We start from the raw sequence: 21,048 nt of genomic DNA, 5'->3' as shown, positions 1-21,048 counted from the left end.
TCATTGGTTCCACTGTCATACAGCTCTAACATTTAGGAATCCCCCCCCTCCCGATGTTTAGTCGAAATCTGGCTTCCTGCAACTTGAGCCCATTATTCCATGTCCTGCACTCTGGGATGATAGAAAAGAGATCCCGGCCCTCCTCTGTGTGACAACCTTTCATGTACTTGAAGAGTGCTATCATATCTCCCCTCAGTCTTCTCTTCTCCAGGCTAAACATGCCCAGTTCTTTCAGTCTCTCCTCATAGGGCTGTTTCCAGTCCCCTGATTATCCATGTTGCCCTCCTGTGAACCTGTTCCAGTTTGTCTGCATTCTTCTTAAAGTGTGGTGTTCAAAACTGGACGCATTACTCAAGATGAGGCATAACCAGTGCTGAATAGAGGGGAGCTAGTACTTCACACGGTTTGGAAACTATGCTTCTGTTAATGCAGCCTCAAATAGCATTTGCCTTTTTGCAGCCACATCACCATGCTGGCTCATGATTCAACTTGTGATCAACAATTCCAAGATCCTTCTCGCATGTAGTGTTGCTGAGCCAAGTATCCCCCATCTTGTAACTGTGCATTTGGTTTCTTGTTCTCCCTGTTATAAATAAAAACCAGTGCCTGAGTTTGCATTTTTCTTCCACCCTCCAAATCCCTTTTCCGTTTGTGTCATGTCTTTTAGATTATAAGCCTCAGGGCAGGGACTGACTTACTGATTGTTGTAAGCCGCTCTGGGAGCCTTTTTATCTGAAAAGCAGGGCAAAATGTTACAAATAATAAAATCCTTGCTCCTCCAATAGTGGCCTTTTGCACCCCTTCCCTTCCTCATGTGAGTTTTTCTAGAATTGCCCCATGGTGCCATAGTGTAGCTTTCAGACATGCTGGAAGGAGGTTGCACAGCTGACCGTAATTAATTTACAAGGCCTGTATCCTCAGATCTGTAAGGAGTGTACAGATATTGCTTAGACCGGGGTTTAATAGAAATGCATCAGGACTTTGGGAGCCTTAGGTAGGAAATTCTTAGCTGTATCTCTGGAGGTGAAGACCTGAAAACAAGTGAAGCAGCAGCATCAAGATGTGAAAGAGCTGCTGAATGTAGAGCATTGATGGCAAAGTATTGAGAACAGCTATGGTGGCAACATTGCAAAAATGAGTGCTTGGCATTTGTATACACGGGAGCATTGTTTTTATTTATTTATTTATTACATTTATATCCCACCCTTCCTCCCAGTAGGAGCCCAGGGTGGTAAAATATGTATATCTTTATAGCTCTTAATGTTTTTATGACTCGAGGATTTCGTATCATATAAAAGGGGTGGAGGTAAGGAAACCAGCCAGGCGTCAACCCTGTTCCTGGGGCATTTTGAATGAGTAGTGTATAAATAACCTTAATTTGTATATATTTAGGTGTGCCCTGCGTAACTGTGACTGGTACCTGAATGGCCTAGTTTTCTTGCTGCAGTTTACCCTAGCTTTTGTCTGCTCCCTGCTTATATTTCTGGATTTGTTGGCAGACCCTGAGTTCTGTCCCAGCATAACCCTCTGTGAAAGCTGAAACTGAACAGTGACACAGGAAGCTGGACAGTTAAGAGCTGCAGCCAGTTCTAGCCGTAAAAGCAGCAGCCAGATGTTAACTGTGATCAGATCCTGGACAGCTTTCATCCTTTCTCAGGAAGCAGGGGCTTGACAAGGCTAATTCAATGCTTATGGCATTACGTGTCGAATTTTTCCTGTGATTGGTCCCATCTGAAGCCAATTTGTGAGCCTTTTAGTGACCGCCCCCCCCCCATGCAAATACCAGACTGCCACAGTTCCAGTTAGCTTCTCCTGGAAGAGGGAGAACATCAATCCTGGCTGGGAATTTCTGCAGCCCTTTGCTTTCGTTGCTGTCTTTAGGGCTTAGTTGGGGGGGGTCCTTTTGTTTTCCTGGGAAGGATCTGCTGTAGTTTGCTGCCTTCCAGCTTTGGGGAAAGGTTTTATTATTAAAATTAATAAATTTATAACCCACCCTTCCTCCTGAAGAAGCCCAGGGTGGGAAACAAAATTTTTTAGAAAAACAAAAAGCATTCTAAAAACAATTGGAAATGGAAATGGACTGCCTTCAAGTCGATCCTGACTTATGGCGATCCTATGAATTGGGTTTTCATGGTAAGCGGTATTCAGAGGAGGTTTACCATTGCCTTCCTCTGAGGCTGAGAGGCAGTAATTGGCCCAAGGTCACCCAGGGAGCTTCATGGCTGTGTGGGGATTCGAACCTGCCCAGGTCTTAGTCCAACACTCTAACCACTATGCCACACTGGCCTTCTAAAAATAGGCAGTTAAAACATTCTAAAAACAGGTGCAGATAAGAAAAACATTCTAAAAACTATTACAAATAAAAATGTTCTTCAGTGGTATCTGGGTTGCCTCAGGCTGGAAAACATTTTAAATGCATTACAGTCAGCTTCAGAGTTTTAGGCTCCTGGCCTGGGCAGCCAGGTGCGCAGGAAAAATTTCCCAGTCCCAGTCAAAATAATCTGCTCCAGCTGATCAGGCAATGAAGCCTTGCACTAAGGGGTGGTTCATTGTTTTCATTTGAGCCACTATTTTGCTTTCTTAGATGCGCATGAAGGCAAGCAAGACGTATTAGCAAGGCTGCCTTATTTGCTGTTGACCAGTGCTGTGTGCTCTTCTAGGAGTGTGTTCATGGGAGGAGGCATTGTGTGGTTTGGTGGGCTTGTCTGAACTGTTTAGACCAGATGACTAAAGCATTTCTTGCCTCCCTGACATCTGATATCTGGGCAAAAAATTGTGATGAAATTCCTGCAAATTAATATGTTCTGCAAGCATGGGTGGCATTTTAGGCACCGTCTGGGCTGCCATAAAGTTCTTGGTAGGCAGGAGTCATTATTTTTCTCACCCCTCGTGGTGTGTAATGCGTTTCTGCAAGTGTGGATACCCCCCTCCAAAAAAACGGGGGGTAAAGAAGTTTTAGCCGTGGAGTGAAATGCACCCTCTTTTCTCTCCTCCTGCCACGTCCCATGTTCCTTCTTGCTCTCCCATTGTCCACAGAAATGTGGAGGATGAAATTAACCTGAAGGGGAGTGTTGAGGTCTTTCTCCCAACCCTTTGAGTCTTGCTCTGGCCCTTGGTATGATTTTTCTGATGTTTGTGTTCTGCAAAGCTGGAGGTTATTTCTTGGAAGCCTGTCAGCTCTCTCCTGCCGTGACTCAGGAATTTGTTCCGAAATTCTCATGAGCTCATGTTTTAATCATAAAGCATGCAGTGGAAGAATTGGGTCACCACATTAGCTTAATAGTAACCTTCAGTCAACAGCATATCAATTAGGGAGAAATGGTATTTTCAGAGGCCGATGTGTAAAGTGGAGTGGTTAAGAAAGCGGCCCAAAAAATGAATTCATAGCTGATAGGGATGTGCTTTATAAAAAAAATTCAAAATTAAAAGCATGTACACAACTATCATAGCTGATTGAGCAAGAATAAATATACCCAACTTCTAAAATACAATATCAAAACATATGACCAAACACGTTTTGACAAAGTCTTCTTCAGTGGTCAATAAGTGTACAGAACAACAACTATACAGTTCACCATAAGTGTAACAATACAATGCACAGTGCAACTCCCTTTAAAACTACAGAATTAAGATCTGGAGATTTCCTGAATGCCACACCAAATATATATATATAGTTAGAAGATGCTTTCCAACTCTGTGAGCATTACAAGACTGTCCCTCCCATTTAAACCAACTCAGTAAAATTATTTATTTCTTAAATCTGCACCGGTATTCAAACATGCTGTAACTCTGCTTTATTCCAGAATTCCTAATTGTTGTGTACACTTACTGACCACTTAAGAAAACTTTGTCGAAACACATTTGGAAAATTTGGAAAATTGATTTTTTTTTTTATAAAGCATTCACATCCTTATCAGAGGCATTTTTTTGGTTCCCAATTCCTTGTTCTTCTAAATTCCAGTTTGTTGGGGCATGCTTTTTGGTTTGTTTTGGTAAGAAAGCGGCCCAGCCAATGCCTGCTATTCAGCATCGCAGTCTGGACTGTCTGCTGCATCCTGTCCTTCTCTCCCACCATCTGAGGAATTAGGCCAGTGATAGGATGGGCAGCAAATTTCTAAAACAGGAGGCTCTTGCAAGTAATGCTAACAGTGGGGGGAGCAAGAGAGATGCCTGTTACAACCTGGCCTGTGTACTGAAGTAGCACTGATCAGAGAGACTATTTATTTAACTTAGCTGGGTGCAGTGAGATGCATATAGGGCAATGGGCTTGTATCAACATCGCCCCCTGCAACTGGTGGGCACCCTGAAGATTCCATCTTGGCCAAGCCTCGATATAAATACTAGACAGCCTGGCCCTCCAACCTTCCCTCTCAGCAGTGCGGTATCTTCTCTTTTCTTGTGGTTTAGCCATCACCTGGGGGATCCTGGTTTTGAAAACAGAAAGCCCAAATCTGGATTTGGGCATGGCCACTCTAGTGGCCCAGATAATTAATGGTTTTGCACAGCCTTAATCTGCATGAGAGTAGTTTAGAACAGGCTGTCCCCACAGCTCAGCACTAGCCAAAGCTGCAAGGAACTTCAGAAGCAAGGTGTAATGCCAACATCTACCCCTTGTTCCCAGCGGCCAGCATATCGCAGTTGGGGGGCCGAGAGAGAGGAAGAGAGACTAGGGGAATTGAGGGCGCTCTCCTTGGTATCTTGGCCAGTCGCCACTGATGCCTCTGGGGTCAAAAAAGCACATAGCTTTTGAGAGATCCAAGCACATAAGGAAACCAATTCCACGCCTGAAACAACAATAATAAAAGGCTTAAGCAAATACTAAAACCTCTGGGAGCGGATTAATTATATGCTCGGAAAGGATGGTAAGGTGGAGCTTGAGCTTGGTCCATAGTGGCAGCATCGTTGTTGTTTTAAATGCCTTTATCCTCCTTTTCAGTTTCTGACACCATTTGTTTTTATAAATGTGTTTTTATATTTGTATATTTGTTTTTAATGTTTTTAATTGTTGTAAAGTGCCCAGGGAGCTTCAGCTATGGGGCAGTATACAAATGTAATTATTATTATTATTAATCATCATCATCATCATCTGTTGCTCAGGAGCTCTTTCCCCTTCCAAACTGTCCTTTGGTGCTCCATGGCTGACTGTATGAGGAGTCCTGACCGGATGCTCATGGATATGGCCAGTACCAGTTCTCATGATTACAGCGGTTGGATAAACTGCTATCACAAATAGCCATATCTGTCAACTGTTACGCTTGGCCTTGCAATGTGTCCCCACTGAAGTTGGGGACTGCACCTGTGAACTGAAAATATGTGGTCCAAATTGGTCTTTGGGACTAAAAAACCCTTTCGATGTGGATGTGTGTAACTTTTTCGTTGTTTAGAAAACGAGCCCCGCAATGCCACCAAAAAAGCAGCCTCAGGAGGTTGTGATATTAGGTGCAGGGGAGAGGCTTAACCCTTTCTTCCCTCATCAGTCATTTCCCCCCTGAATATTGTCTCCCCTCACTCCCACAGCTACTTTTCCCTTTGCAAGGTTAATGACACAGATACGTGTTATCTCTTCCCTGCAGAATGGGGGGTGGGGAAGCAGCAGGTTTGGGGGAGCTGATCTTGAGTAAAAAGAGTTGGCAAGGGGAGGATTCAGCACCTCCTTCAACCCACCCTCTGCTCCGGATTATAGTCTCTCAGTGGCGTTTTACGCTTATTTTGGAGACTGGAAGTAAATTACATTCTTATGTTATGTCAAGTTGGGTCCTCAGCTGAAAAAAGAATGCCTTGGAAGAGCCCTGTGCTTCATTTTAAATTGTACAACGCTGTAAAGTTCCAGATCTTGGATTTTGGAGTGGATCAGACACGCCAAGCAGCTCAGCCCCAGGAAGGGACAAATGTTCTTCATAAGTCATCTTGGCTGCAGCAGATGCTGCAGTTCTAGTCTTGCTAGTTTGGCAGCTATGAAAACCATTTCTTGTTGCTGTGGCTGGACGGAAACTTCCCTGCTAGTAATTTCGTTGCGTGTTGCTTACAGCAATGCAAGGAATGTGTGTTCTAGTTGTCTTCACATGTTTACTTACCTTGGAAATGCTATTGAATGAGTGGTGAAACTGGCATCTGGTTAGCGTTACTGCTCTTTAGGTCAAATAATTTAACAAGTCAAGAAATACTCTCTTGTCAGCTTCACTGATGCAGCGTCCTCAGCGCTTCCAGCTTTAACATGGTGCTTCCGCATAACTGTGGGTGTCTGTGGCTGCACATGCTACCCTTCCAATCATTTAGCTTTACACTAGGAGTGGGGAACTGGATGCAGCCAACGGGCTCGATCCCTAATGCCCCTTCCCACTGCCTGCAGGCCAACTTTGACATCTGTTAAAACTCAAAAGAGGTCACTGTAACGGCTGATCAGTGGTTACAGCAGCCTTGTTTGAAGCTGCACTATCAGTGCCAATCACAGTGTGCCTTGAAGGGGTCTTGCTGTAACTGCTGGTTAGCTGAACAACAGTTACAGCAAACCCCTTTGAAGTCCATTTTGAGCAAGCAGTTTGGATTCTGCAGAGTAAAAAAAAAAGGGGGGGAGCTCAATTTGAAGTAAGCACTTTGAATCCGAACCGATTGATTGGAGCACGCAGTTTGGAAGAAAGTGAGCCCCTCAGCTGTACTAGGGAGTTTCCTCATAGGGAACTCTCTAGCACAGCTGATCCCAGCAGGGCTCCCTGTTTGTGCATATTAGCTGACCGGCACTGAAAGGAAGCCTTGCTTGCAAAGGGACAATCAGGAGCTCCCTTAGAATCATAAGGCCATCGAGTCCAACCCGCTACTCTGTGCAGGAATCCAACTTAAAGTATAACTTGAAGCTCTTTATTTCTTGGTAGCCACACCTGTACCTGCCCCACACCTGACTTTGTATATGACACCAGGTGTGGGGCAGGTGGGCATGTTTTGTAGTGAATGTGCTCATGGGCAAAATTGGGGCGCAGCCGGGCCTAATTAGCCCCGCAGGTTGGAGGTTCCCCTTCCCTGCTTTACACTATTTTGAAGGACATCTTGCAATTAAAAAAAAACACTTTATTGTCTCTATCTCTCCCCCCCCTAAATATTTCTTCATTTTGTTCTCAAGATATATTGGGGGCTGCCGTTCACTCTGAAAGCATAAAAGATTTGAGAGGAGGCAATGGCTCCAAACATTTCCATATTTTAGTTGCCTGCTGTGTGTCCTGATTGGTTATTCTGAGATTTGGAATCACTCATCTGCTAGTATTCTTTTCCCAAAGACTTGACTGTGTGTCCATCCTTCTGCAGGAATTGATAGCCGGTACAATGAAGGCTGCCGGGAGCTGGCAAACTATCTTCTCTTCGGCTTGTATAACCAGAACAACAATGAATTTGAAAGGTCGGGGTTTCCTGAAGAAGTCCTTGATGGTAAGGAAAAGTGGTGTTGTGCACTATTTTAAAATAATCACTCCATGGAGCAAATAATGCTGGCATTCTTTCACTTCTTTTGACAATGCCGCCTTTGAATTTCTCCCTGTGTATTTTATGGAAGGAAGAGACTAGATAGCATCTTGCTTCTGGTTAATTCCTGTAATATCCATGTGACTGCCACAGGTACTGTATTTTTATTTATTCATTTTGACTATTTATATACCACTTAGTCTCTCTAAGAGGTGTACACAAAACATAATACAGTGAAAACTAAAATCAGAGTTCAATTAAAAGCCGGCTGGAATAAAGAAGATTTCAGTAAGTGCTGAAAGATTAACAAGAAGGGGGGCCTGCTGACCTCAATGGGAAGGGAGTTCAAAATAAATTGGGCCCCAAATACTGAACATATGGCTTCTGCTGGATAAAAGCTATGCATCCAAGCCGTGGGGTACCACTGACAGCCGTGGAGGACCACCACTCCTCCAAAGGACTCAGTGATTATGCCAGGATATAAGGGATCAGGTAGTTCTTAAGATATCTTGGACCCAAGTTGTCAAAGGCCTTGTAAATTAATATAAGAACTTTGAACCTAGCCTGGTAGTATCTGAGCAGCTAGTGCAAGCTTTTAAGCCACCTTGTTATATCCTAATAATAGTCTATCCCCATCAACAGTCTAGCTGCACCATTTTGTACCCTCCAGACCAGGCCCAAGGGTAGCCCCACATAGAGTGCATTGCAGTAATCAAGTGTTGAGGTTAACACTACTCCATGAATCACCATCCCTGTTCAAGAATGGCTGCAGTCAGCGTGCCAGCTGTAGCTGGTAAAAGGCACTGCTACCCACTGAGGCTACCTGAGCCTCAAGAGTTAAAGATGGATGAAGGAGCACCCCTAAACGACAAATTACTATATTTAGTTAGTTTTATTTGTAGCATTTATATGCTGCCCCATAACCGAAGTTCTCTGGGCAACATACATAAAAATGGTTAAAATCTAAACAGGAACAATGCAATTGCAATATAAATTAACACAGATTAAACAATAAAATTGAACACAGACAGGTCTAAAGGCAAGACTCAACATCCATTGAAAAGGGCTTGTAAAAAGTGTGTGTGTGAGGGGGGGGAAGTCTTTGCCTAACACCAAAAAGGATGCAAAATGTCACGAGGTGAGTGTCTCTCGGAGGGGCATTCCACAACGACTGGGCTGCTATTGCCGAGCAAGTGTTCTCTGTTTCATAGCCATTTGCTCTTGGGGCCTCCAACAGTCGCCTCGAGATCTAGGCTGGAATGTGTGGGGGAGGCGATCCTTCAGGTAACGTGGTCCCAAACCATCAAGGGATTTTTTTAAAGGTTAAACTAGCAGCTTTAATTAGACCTGGAAATGGACCGGAATCCTGCATAGTGGGCAAAGTACTGGCGTGATATGTTTCGTCCAATTTAACAAACTTGCAGCTCTGTTTCAAAGGCAGCCCCTTTACAGAAGCCTTAACGTGAGGCTATGAGAACGTTGATAACTGTAACCAGACTTTCTTGTTGTAGCTGGCACTTGGAGCCAACTGAGGCCATCCGTGCCTCTGGTGTGATGTTGGATGAATGCATACCCCCCAAAATGTGAATCTGATCCTTTAGGGGCAACAGAACACCTTCCAGATGCCACCCATCTGGGCAGATATACTATCCACTGACAGTATCTCTGTTAAGCCCAGTGAGCAGAAGGTTGACCCTATCTTTGTGTGGTGGGCAGTAGAGGAAAGTCTCTGAGAGCTGGGTTCCTATTCTTGCTCAGTGCACTTACGTTGAGCCAGACCTTGGTCAGTTTTGAACTTACGAGGAAGTAATGGAGAAGGGTGTGTCACTGACTATTCATAGTTAACTCGTGCACAAGGCCAGAGGGTTGCAGGCAGAGCGGAAGAACCCAGTGCATGAAATGAACCACAGCTGCTCAGCCATGAACTGTTTGGGTGGCCTTGAACAAAGAGCTGCCTTGGGTTGTTTAACACATAAGCCCCACCACCACTACACACACACTGTGGGTAATTATAGCAGACGGGATACTGTGTATAATTTCACATATGATGTTGTATACCTTTTTTGTGGCTCTGTCCTATACCATGTAGGGAAAATATTATGTGCGAAGTGGTCTCGTATCTTTTCTCCCTTTTTTGTGGCATGGAAGGGAGGGGTCACAAGAAAAAAAAGAAGACTGTGTTTATTTTTTCTTTTCTCTCCCCATCTCTCTTTCCTTTTGTATCATGTTTTTTAGATTGCAAAGCTTGAGGGTAGGGACTGTATTCTTTGTTAATGATCTTATGTAAACTCCTCTGAGAGCCTCATTAGCGGAAGAGAAAGTAAAAATGCTTTAAATAAATAAGGGCCTGCCCCAGGGTTGCATTAGAATCATAGAATCATAGATCATAGAATGATAGAGTTGGAAGGGGCCTTGTAGGCCATCGAGTCCAACCCCCTGCTCACAGCAGGAAACCCACAGCTAGAGCATCTCCTGCAGACAGCTGTCCAGCCTCTGCTTGAAGACATCCAGCGAAGGGGATCCCACCACCTCCCTAGGCAGTCGGTTCCATTGCCGAACTGCCCTTACTGTCAAGAAGTTCCTTCTAATATCCAATCTGAATCTACGCTCCTGCAACTTAAAACCATTAGACCTAGTCCTACCCTCTGGGGCAGCAGAGAACAAATCTGTACCCTCCTCTATGTGACAGCCCTTCAGGTACTTAAAGAGTGCAATCATGTCGCCCCTCAGCCTTCTCTTCACCAGACTGAACATGCCAAGTTCCTTCAACCTGTCCTCATAAGACTCATAGGACAAACGCTATTGATTTAAAAAACAATATTAGTAATACTTGTTTTTGGATTGGTTGCTGTTCTCTTAAGTCCTGACTTCTTGTTCCTTTTAGATGTGATCCTATTAATAAAGCCGGACAGTGTCCATCTGTACTGCAACCCTGTCAACTACAACTATCTTCTTCCATACGTAGCCTTTTGGAGAAACCTGCATTTCCACTGCCTGACTGAAAATGAGGTGAGTGAGCAAACAGCAAACTTAGGAAAAATAACTCATGTCTGAGACAGACCAGACAGGTACGGGAACTGTGGCAATTCTGGCTTCCTGTGGAGGCCTTTGGCTTTGTTGCAGGTCTCTTGATCCTGTGGAATTGGTAGGCTCTCTTCCAGTGAGATGCTGGTGCAATAGTCAGATTGTACCCTTCCTGTTGTTTTGTGGAACAAATTAAAGATAGTTAAGATAACAAAGCTTGAGATCTTCCTAACTTGCAGCTTGGCCTTGTGGAAGATTACTTGAAAGTGCTTCAGTGGGGTCTACTCCCAAGTAAGTGTGCATAGGGTCACAATCTTAATCTAATTGTTGCATCAAGATGTTAACTAAAACCAAGGCATGCTGAGTCCCTGGCTTGCAGTTATTCCACAATACATGCCGTTTGAAATTTTTAAAAATGAAAGAAAGAGGCCAAAGGTTGTATTCAACAAAGTCCTACTCAGAGTAGGCCTGTTGAAATAAATGAACCTAAGTTAGTCATCTCCATTAAATTCAGTGGGTCTATTCTGAGTAGGGTTAGCTTTGAATACCACACAAATATTTGATTTTAAGTCTTGATCCTACTTGATGTTTATGCTGCAATTCTCAAATCAGTTCGTAGCTTGGACACAGGAAAAATGCATCCTATGTGTGTCAGTGGAACATCCTCGGTGGCTGCATCAGAATTCCTTGGTAGGTGCATTAGAAAGAGAACCTGGCTTAAAATATCCCTGCCTGCCAAAATAACCCCAGTAGGGCAATTAAGCATATTCTCTCAAACTAGAGTTTAAATGCTTACCTGTTGGACCAGCACATCTGCAGCCTAGGAACTGCTGAACACATTCAGCCTCTAGAGATCCATGCATTCTGGAGTACAGCCTGGTAATTTCTTGTTAGGGATTTATAAAAGAACATTTCTGGAAGAAGAGGAGTGCAAAGTGCTTTGGATGCATACGTGGTGTTCCTCATTGTGCATGAAGAGAACAAGGAAGCACAAAGCTCTGCACATGCATAGGAGCTGCTGGACTGTGGCACTAGTTGATCTAGAGGGTTGGACTCGATGGCCTTATAGGCCCCTTCCAACTCTACTATTTTATGATTCTATAAACTTTGGTTTTGCTCAAGGCAAGGAGCTTGAGGCTTGCTACAATTAGATTAAACAAAGCACCTCTTGCATTATTTAAAATGCCTTTTGCCTTTGAAGTCTGGTGGTTCTGGATTGAAAATGATTTATTGGAGCCTGGCACATTTTGTTCTGGTGCAATGGATGAAACCAAACACTTCTCCAGATGTGTTGGTATTTAATCTCTCACACCCTTCAGGAGAGTCAGGATGTCTCCCTCCACTGGCGGAGACAGTATGCTTCTGAATCCCAGTTGCTGGAAACTGCAGGAAGGGAGAGTGTTGTTGCGCTCAGATCCTGCTTGTAGGTTTCCCATAGGCATCTGGTTGGCCACTGTGAGAACAGGATGGTGGCCTAGATGGGGCCACTGGCCTGATCCAGCAGCCTCTTCTTATGCTCTCCTGTTTCTGCTATGTCTTCCTACCGTCTGGCCTATGCGGCCCTTGACTTGGAGTCTCCATGGAAACTGCACAGAGCTGTTAATTATTTTGTCCTGTGATTGGCATTGTTGCTCAGAGAATGAGAAAACAACAGTATCTGCTTAGGCATGTTATATTCTGTTCTGTTCTACTCATCTGAGCCAATACACTCTGTCTGCTCCCTGGAGACCCACCATTTAGTCCAGCTAGAAGACCAGAAGATGTTTGGTGTATGCACGGATGGTTGTGTAGCTCACTGGTAAAGAACCTGCTCTACATGCCAAAGTTCCCGGGCTCAGTCCTTGGCGCCTCTGGGTAGAACTCCTGCATGAAGCCCAGGAGAGCAGCCGCCAGTCTAGACTAGCAAGGGTTTCACTTGGTATAAGGCACTTTCCTGTATAGCATGCAGAAGATTAATCTCTGAATGCCACTAACAGTCATGGCTTTCCCCAAAGAACTCTGGGAACTGTAGTTTCAGGGTGCTGAGAGTTGTTGGGAAAAGAGAGGGGAGAAGCCCCAAGATGCCAAGAGGAAAGGAACACAGATATTAAAATTCCAAATGAATTTATTGAAAAAATGTATATAGAAAAAATATGCTCAATATACATTTTTTCAATAAATTCATTTGGAATTTTAATATCTGCATTCCTTTCCTCTTGGCATCTTGGGGCTTCTCCCCTCTCTTTTCCCGTCTCTTTGGATGCCAGCCACTTCTGCTACCTGCTGAGAGTTGTTACCAGACGCTTAACAAGCTGCAGTTCCCAGGATGCTTTGGGGGAAAGCCATGACTGTTAATATGATGTAAGGGTGTATTAACTGTATGGGAAATGTACAGGTGGTGGTCTTGGTATTTAGGGAAGGGCTGTAGGTCAGTGTCAGAGCCTGTGCCTTGTATGCAAAAGGTCCCAGGTTCAGTCCCCTGCATCTCCAGGCACAAATGGGAAAGACTCCTTGCCTGAGACCCTGGAGAGCTGCTGCCAGTCAGTGTAGACAGCACTGAGTTAGATGGACCTAACGGTCTGATTCTGTATAAGGTTGCGTCCTTTATTTCTCTGGTCTGCCACAGCAGAACTCTGCATTGGATCATTTAATTTCAGCCCTAGGGTTTTTGTTTTGCTTCTTAAGACTAAAATGGGGTTGTCCAAATCTCATGCTGCTGACCTTTTTAAAGTGAGCAGGACCTCTCTCTGGATTCATTATGCAGGGCTTTGCTTTGCAAGCAATTTAGAAATTATTGTTGCGATTGTTGCATTCTGTTCCTTGTGTTTCGGGGGTTTTTTTGTATGTCACAAAATAGACACCCAAGTTGGGTTGAACCAAGCTGGTTTTTGCAGTAAGAGCGTTTCTGCTGTCTCTTTCCTCCCCACCTCCTCTCCGCACTCTACCACATGATTTTTCAAGTGGGCTGTCTGGATAATGATGAACTAACACAAAGGAAGTGGGTTATTTCAAGGGGTTTTGGCACCCGCGAAATAGATATCCAGCATATGATAGGCATATTATTTAACTGAAGTGCCTTCCAGTGTTCCCCTGGAAATCGGGAAAAAGCTGTCTCTTTGCCATAATTCTTTTGTGTGCCCCTTTCTCTTAAAGGCCCCTTTCTCTTAAAATAGCACAGTTAACAGGCTGAGTAAAATAATTTCTTTTATATGGCACTGGGCAATGTTCTCGGCATAGATTCTAAGCTTTTGAGTTCCCTGAACTCGGGCTTAGTTGAAAAAAGATGAGAAAAAGAAGAAAAAATGGCCTTGCGTAAGAGAATGTTCTTGAGCCCTTCTCTACCGCTTGTCGTTTTTCAGTCTTGAGAAGGTGATGACAGAGGAAGCTGTTGCAGATTTAACTAGAACAAAAGTGTTCAGAACTGAGCGCACAAGTGTGCACTTCGTATGTGGCAGCCATACTGTCCTAACTTCAGATTTTAGCTGCCATGTGCCTTCAGGCACCATATTCATAACTAGACATGGATTGGCTTGTGCCTACCACAGTGAGTGCTTGCAAAACGTCAGCACACACAGTCATCTCTGCTGAGTTCTGTGCATGGTATTGGCATGAACACAATCATTTCAGTACAAGCCAACCGTGCTTGAAAAATAGCATGGATTGGCTAATGATAGTAGCTGCTGCGAGATGAGAGTGCTGTGTTAGGGGGTTTTGTTTAATGGCATGATATATTTATTTGTGTTTTTAACAGTGCTGTAAGTTGCTTGGAGATCTCCAGGTAACAAGACATAGCAAATCTACAGTAATAAATAAGAACATAGACATTGTAACACAGACATTAGGATATCGATTTACAATTCTTTCCCCTGCCTGTTCCTTTAGTATGAAGATGAAGAGGCTGCCGAAGAATTCAAGATTTCCAGCTTTGTAGACATGGTTCGTGATTGCAGCCGAATTGGCATTCCCTTCAGCTCGCAAGGTAGGCTTAAAACAAACAAACCGCACACCCTGGAGAGCGATACTTCACATCAGGGATAAGCTATCTGTGGCCCTCCAGATGTTGCTGGATTGTAGCTCCCATCAGCAGAGTCATTGGTGAGGGACAATGGGGACTGGAGTCCAGCAACATCTTGAAGCCCACAAGTTCCCTATCCCTGCTTCAAGTGAATGGACCTTTGCCTCCAGCAGCTCCTCTCTAGGACCACATCTACTTGGTAGACATACACCTGGTGCAGAGTGCAGACCTGATCTGGGGAGACCCAGGTTCAAATTCCTGCTCAGCCATGAATCTCCCTGGGCAGCTTCAGACCAGCCACTCTTTCTTGGTCTACCCTACCTCACAGGACTTTTGTGATGATAAAATGGAGGATGGTGCATGTGGCCTTGAACTCCTTGTAAGAAGAGTAGGATAAAAATATGATCAGCAAAATGCCTCGGTTTGCCAAGATTCAGAGAACCCTGGGAGCTTTGGTTTTGTGAAAAGGTGGGTCCTCCTTGGGCTCAGTTCATAATGTAGACTCCCTAAGGAAGAAACTTAGGAAATGGGGGTTCAGTTCATAATCGGGCATGTCTTAAGGAAGTGATTATTTTAAAAAAATCAGTCGCTGATCAAAAGGGGATTGCAGTACAGAGGGAGGGAAAGGACCACAGGGGAGGACAGATTAAAAAAATACACAGCTTTTAAGTAAAGCTCTGGAAGGTCTAATTATCATTGGAGAAAAAGGACAGTGGGAAGGCTCCAAGGGTATTGGGCAGCATAGGAGAAGGGATCGATGTAGCAGCCTTACTGGAGCTAAGCAGGTTTGGTTCTGGTCAGTGCCTGGATGGGAGGCTACCTTGGGAGTTCATGTACATCACCTTGAAACCCACAGAAGAAAGGCAAGGGACACATGCAACAAATAAGTATAAAATAGATGAGAGGCAAAGAGCGGGAGATTGTAGAACAATCACTCGAATACTCGAACAGTGCAGACAGCTATTTTGAGTGCACTGCTGGGCTTGTGAAAAAATGTGGCTTCTTCTCACCTTTTGAACATAGGAAGCTGCCTTACACTGAATCAGACTGTCTGGGTCCATGTAGCTCAATATTGTCTACACTAACTGGCAGCAGCTCTCCAGTGTTTCAGGCAGGGGATATCCCCAGCCCTACCTGGAGATGCTGTGGACTGAACCTGGGGCCTTCTGCACGCAAGGCAGGTGCTCTACCACTGAGCTACAGCCGCCCCCCAACAGCCCTTTAAAAGTTGCTATTCGTAAAAAAGAGGCTGCATGTGGCATGAGTCACACACTTTCCTGGAATATGGCCTTTGTTCCTGATGCCTGTCGATCAGAGGCCCGCTCCGTAGATCTGGCAGGGATGACGGCGCAAGAGTATAATGGAGGAGACGTGCAAGCCTGTTCCCTCTCCACGTGAAGATAACCTCCCACATGAGGCAGAACAAATGGACTACCTATTAGAGGCCCCGTTCATATGACTTATCCCCTAAAAAAAGAAAAAGAGAGAGAACAGTGGCAGAAGGAGAGAGTAGCATCACACAGCTACTTCCAGTCCATCCAGTGCATATCCTGGGTGTATGTATTAAAACACATTCTCAGTTTGGGTTCTGTATACTTCAAACCATCTGGTATGATGGCTGTGTCCTCCTTGTGCTCTGATGTGTAGGAGATGAGCCATACCAGTCTGAGAGAAAGGTCAGGTTTGGCTTTGGTCTGCTTAATTTGAATGTGCCACTTTTCCTTTCCCCCCCAAAATGGAGTTTACAGAATGTAGTTTCCTGAACAAAATGTATAGTGGTTGTTTCACTTTAATGATCTCTCACAGAACATGGCTTGCATGTCCCCTCTGGGAAGTGTATAACTGGGGTCCAGAAATGGTTTTGTATTAATTGTGGTATGTGCCGTACAACACAAAAGTCCCTTTGTGTTTCACATCAGAACCGTCTTCATTTAAATCCTTTTCTATGTGAGGAAAGAAGTGACCTCCTTCTTCTTGTGCAGGTTTCCCTTTTTAGAACAGAAAAGATTAGGCACTGACTTCCTATTACTGAAGCGAAGCTGGGATATACAGCAGCAAAACAATATTGGCTTTGTTTTGCTAAAAATAACCAACAAACAGGCTGATGCAAGAAAGCTGCAACAGCCATCCTGTATCCATTTTTTTAAAAAAAGGATTATTAACAGAGAGGAGCATATTTATAATCACATTAGCTGTGGTTACCCAGCAACAGATATTTCCTAGTGACCATAGTGATGGTGCCGTGCCACTTAGGCAGCACCAATACTTTATTTTTGTTTTTCAAAACTAGACATCCCATTGGTCTTAATGAAAGGCTTTTTGGTGCTCTTGAGAAAAGACAGCTGCTTTTTGTAATTGTGTAAGAAACGTTTGTGCAACTGCGTAGCCGGGAATGCAGTTATTGAGCTGGAAGCTTTTTATATATATATATATATATAATTTTTTTTCACTATATAAAAATTTATATAGTGATTTTCTTTTGTGAAGACTGATATGCTGTACCAGTTATGGTATAGGCTACTGGTTGTCCTGCATTGGACTTTGAGGTATACCTGTGAAACTCATGGGAACTGTTTAATAAAAACAGAGTTTAAAGAAGTATTGGGAATCATTGGCTTCAGAATTAAGCACCTTTCAGTTAAATTGTTCTGACACTGTGGACCTCAACCACTGGAATTTCATTATCAGGTGGAGGTCCTTCAGACTATGTTGAAACTAAGGGAGAAATGATGCCTGCCTTTCCAGGCAAAATAGATGGTGAATGGAAACTTGCCGGCTGCACTCATAAGTAGAAGTGAGTTGGTCTTAATTAACGACGTCTCAATCCAGAGCATGCACCTAGCAATACCTCCCGAGGATCTGACAGTGCTATTCCTTTTCCTCCGCTCATTTTGAACAGCTGTGTCATCATGTAGAAGGGGCTGTGTTTTAATTGGGAAGCCTTTCAAGCGGCCTTCAAAATGGCAGCTGTAAAGTAGAAACATGTGGTCATGTGTAAACAACAAACAAACCAGAATGGTGGTCCACAACAAACTATTGCTATTGTATTACAGATTTAAAAGTGTTCTTTCTTGGAAGGAAAATATGCATATGTTAATTTAAAAATAAATAAATGAGACAGGTTCTGTTTTCTACGACATTTTTCTAATCGCACAGGAAGCTGTTTTATACTGAGTCAGAGCATTGGCCCCCTAGCTCAGTATTCTCTGCACCAGGGGTGGGGGAACGTTTTTCAGCCCAACGGGTCATATTCCCTCCTGGGTAACCTTCCAGGACCTATACATGCCTGGGGTAGGCAGGCCAGAGTGGAAAGTGGGCAGAACAATGGATGTGACTCTTAGCTGGCTGCAGCTGGCTACATTTCAACCATACAAATGTCAGAGGGTTCCACACTCTCAACACATACGCACGCCTCTGTTTGTCTTTGTCCTTCCAGACAAGCAAGAGGCGTTGTCTTAGTTGAAGGGCGCATTCCAGCCAGGCACTCCAGGAGGGAGTGGGTGACAGACATGGCCTGCGAGGAGTCACAAGGGTTAGGCAGAAATGCTGGGAGGGTTGTATTTGATCCACCCCTGATCTGCACTGACTGGCACCAGAGACTCAGGTGTGGGCCCTACACACCTAGAAATGCTAGGGATTGAACCAGGGACCTTCTGCATACAAAGCAGGTGCTCTGCCACTGAGCGCATGCCCTTCTCCAAGGGAGAAAACAATAATATTTTTCTTAGCTTAGGGAGAGCACTGCCTACTTCATTATTGTGTTTACTTCCACATGCTTGAGCGCCTTCCTCCTTCTGGCTAAGAAGCATCTTGTATGTCAACTTGACGGATCACACTTGATGGTCTGTGCGCACTCACTTGCCACATGATCTTCTGAACATATTGATTCAGCATTTGGATGCTTTCAGAGGTTTTTTCCTTGATGAAAGGTTGCATCAGAGGAACTTCAAAACTAGTCGTAAGGGCAGAGGAGGACCTCCATCTAAACTCTTTGGGTATACTCTTTATCACAGCCTAAACCTTCTACAATAACCAACAGAACTGCATCAGTAAGGGAACCCCCCTCTGGATAATGTGAATTATTTCATTAATAAGTTGACAGTGCTGCCATTGCTTAACAAACTGGGAGCCTGTGCAACCCCCCCCCCCAAATAAACGTTTTGTTTCATCAGGACATCTGCAGATATTTGACATGTTCATTGTGGAAAAGTGGCCGATAGTGCAGGCCTTTGCCCTGGAAGGAATAGGTGGCGATGGCTTCTTTACAATGAAATATGAGGTAAGAGAACGTACGGGTTGCCTAGCTGAATACCAAACCTATGGGTGCATCCAGCACAGTGCTTATCTTCCAGCTGTGGCTCATCAGGTGCCCCTGGAAAGCTCGCAAGAAGGCTGTGACTGAAGAGAGCTGTTTCATCATCTGTGCCCCCTCCAGTATTCCAAAGCTCCACAGTCCCCTTGGTCCTAATATTCTGTCCCTTGCTTCAGACTCCACACCTCCAGGACATCCTTCTATCACTATTTTTAGTGTGTATTTCATACTGTTTTATGTAAGCCACTTAGATGATTAAGCTGTACATAAATTGTGTCAAAGGATAAATTCCTTAATTTGCTGAAATGTTGATCTGACACCCTTGACATGTAACGTCTGGTTGGGTCATCCTTTTCTGAGGAGTCAGACGTTGCCGCCTCTGAGTATGTCATCACTCCTGGGAGTGTTAGCTGAATAATTTTTGCAACCTTCAGAACTATTCTTTTTCTCAAATGGAGCATCCCTTTTTTAGCTCCCTTTTAAAATTTGTTTGAAAAGAAAAAAATAGAAGAAATTAGCTTTACTATGCTTCCTGATTATATAGTTGTATTTTTATCTTGGTTGCCAGGAGGGTCTCTCATGGGTCCAGAAGGAGGATATCCATGTAATAGCTATTTTACAGAACTGTCGGGTACTCAGTGACACAGTAGTGCCTTGTGTTCTTGGTACTGTTCTCCAGCCATAATGGTGTATTGTTAGTGTTCCCAGCTAAATACAGATCCTGTGAATGGAGGTTGTGTCATACTGTGCAGCTTTTTTCCAAATGGAAACCAAGTGTATCCTCCTTAAGCACTTTCACTTTTTCCTTTTTTGGACTGCTTGGCATTAGTAAGAGCGCAGCACCCACACGTTGCAGTTTCCAGCAACCAATGGCCAGCAGTCCCCAGCCTGATGCCCTCCAGATGTTTTGGACTGCAGTTCCCCTCAGCCCCAGCCAGCACCGCTTGAGGGCACTAGGTTGGAGAAGGCTGTGTTTGAGAAAAGGCGGGAGACAACCACTGCACGTTTACACTCCTTACAAAACTCTCTCTCTTGCAGCTAATGGATGTCAGTGTGGATCTGTGGAAGACTTATAGCAAAATGGATCCTATTTCTTTGGAGAGTTTACTTTATGAGGTAATGTGCCCGACATTTTTGGTTTTGCCTTGTGAGTGAGTTTTAACAGAAAACAAGCCCGCAGCATAGGACTTAACAGCTGTATACATATGATTGGGGGAGGGGATGCTAGTATTTAGTGATTTGTCATGGTGTGGCTTATTTAGTTCCCTTTTTTAACATGTTTAGAACTAAAAGATTAAAGATGCACCGCTTTACCCTGGCACTTGAGATGCATATTTTCAGGACCCACCCTATTCTTGTCAATGTAATGTGTTTTTAACTATTCTTATTGCTGTATTTTAAATCTCTGTAACCTGCCCTGGGACCTGCTGGTGGAGGGTGGACAGTGCCGCCCTGGGATCCTACTGGGAGGAAGGGCAGGATATAAATCCTAATATATAACAATAATACAATAATAGGACTTCCTGCAGAAAACCATCTTGTGTGAAGCATTTAGAGCAGGTTGGCTAACCTGCAGCCTTCCAGAAGTTGCTGGACTGCAGCTCCCATTATCCCTGGCTATTGGCCACGCTATCTAGGACTGATGGGACTTGCAGTCCAGCAACTTCTGGAGGGCCACAGGTGAGCCACTTCTGGTTTAGAGCAATAGCTTCCCAACCTTTTACCTTCAGAGAACCCTTTTGCATTGTGGGACACCCTGTGTGAACTGACTACAGCCTAGAATATCCCACGGAGTGCTAGCCAAGCCTGTTGGGGGTCATTGTTAACTTAAAGTGCACCCTGGATCATACCCGGTGTTCATTTGTTTCACACATTGCAAAGGGAGTTCAGTGGTAGTGGGCAAGCTATATATCAGGAAACTATGTCCACATTTGTTGATGATCTCCTTGAGAAGCCCCTGTTAATCTGCCAAAGTCGCATGGTTCCCTGAAATGCTGACTCATTTCTACATCCCATATCATGGCATTGGGGCAGCTTGGATGCCATCATAAACATAGCTAATTTTTTTCATGATGGCAACAAGTGGCAGTGGGCTTGGGGCTTGTCCTCTCCTTCTTGTCCTCTCCTTGTCCTTCAGACATGGCTGCAAGGAGAAAATCTGGAGCTTTCACTTCTGTTTTTGATTAGTCTCAGTTTAGTGCTATGGCTGTACCCTAAACTGTGGTTAATTTTAATTATGGTTGGTTGAAGCAAGCCAGCTTAGTAACAC

The 21,048-nt window shown here is 44.2% G+C and overlaps 1 protein-coding gene across 1 annotated transcript in view; it reads left to right on the top strand.

The window, feature by feature from the left end:
• The window catches only part of DNAAF9 (dynein axonemal assembly factor 9), a 106,575-nt gene that overhangs the window by 19,293 nt on the left and 66,234 nt on the right, over positions 1-21,048 (top strand). The window contains exons 3-7 of the mRNA XM_061583534.1: positions 7,297-7,416; positions 10,334-10,458; positions 14,335-14,431; positions 18,640-18,746; positions 19,818-19,895. Coding sequence (XP_061439518.1) covers positions 7,297-7,416; positions 10,334-10,458; positions 14,335-14,431; positions 18,640-18,746; positions 19,818-19,895 — 527 coding nt within the window. The remainder of the gene's footprint in view (positions 1-7,296; positions 7,417-10,333; positions 10,459-14,334; positions 14,432-18,639; positions 18,747-19,817; positions 19,896-21,048) is intronic.

The sequence above is a fragment of the Rhineura floridana genome, chromosome 9, assembly GCF_030035675.1.
Source record: "Rhineura floridana isolate rRhiFlo1 chromosome 9, rRhiFlo1.hap2, whole genome shotgun sequence".
Lineage (NCBI taxonomy): Eukaryota > Metazoa > Chordata > Lepidosauria > Squamata > Rhineuridae > Rhineura > Rhineura floridana.
The sequence above is the reverse complement of the archived record's forward strand: the minus strand, read 5'-3'. Positions and strand labels throughout refer to the sequence as shown.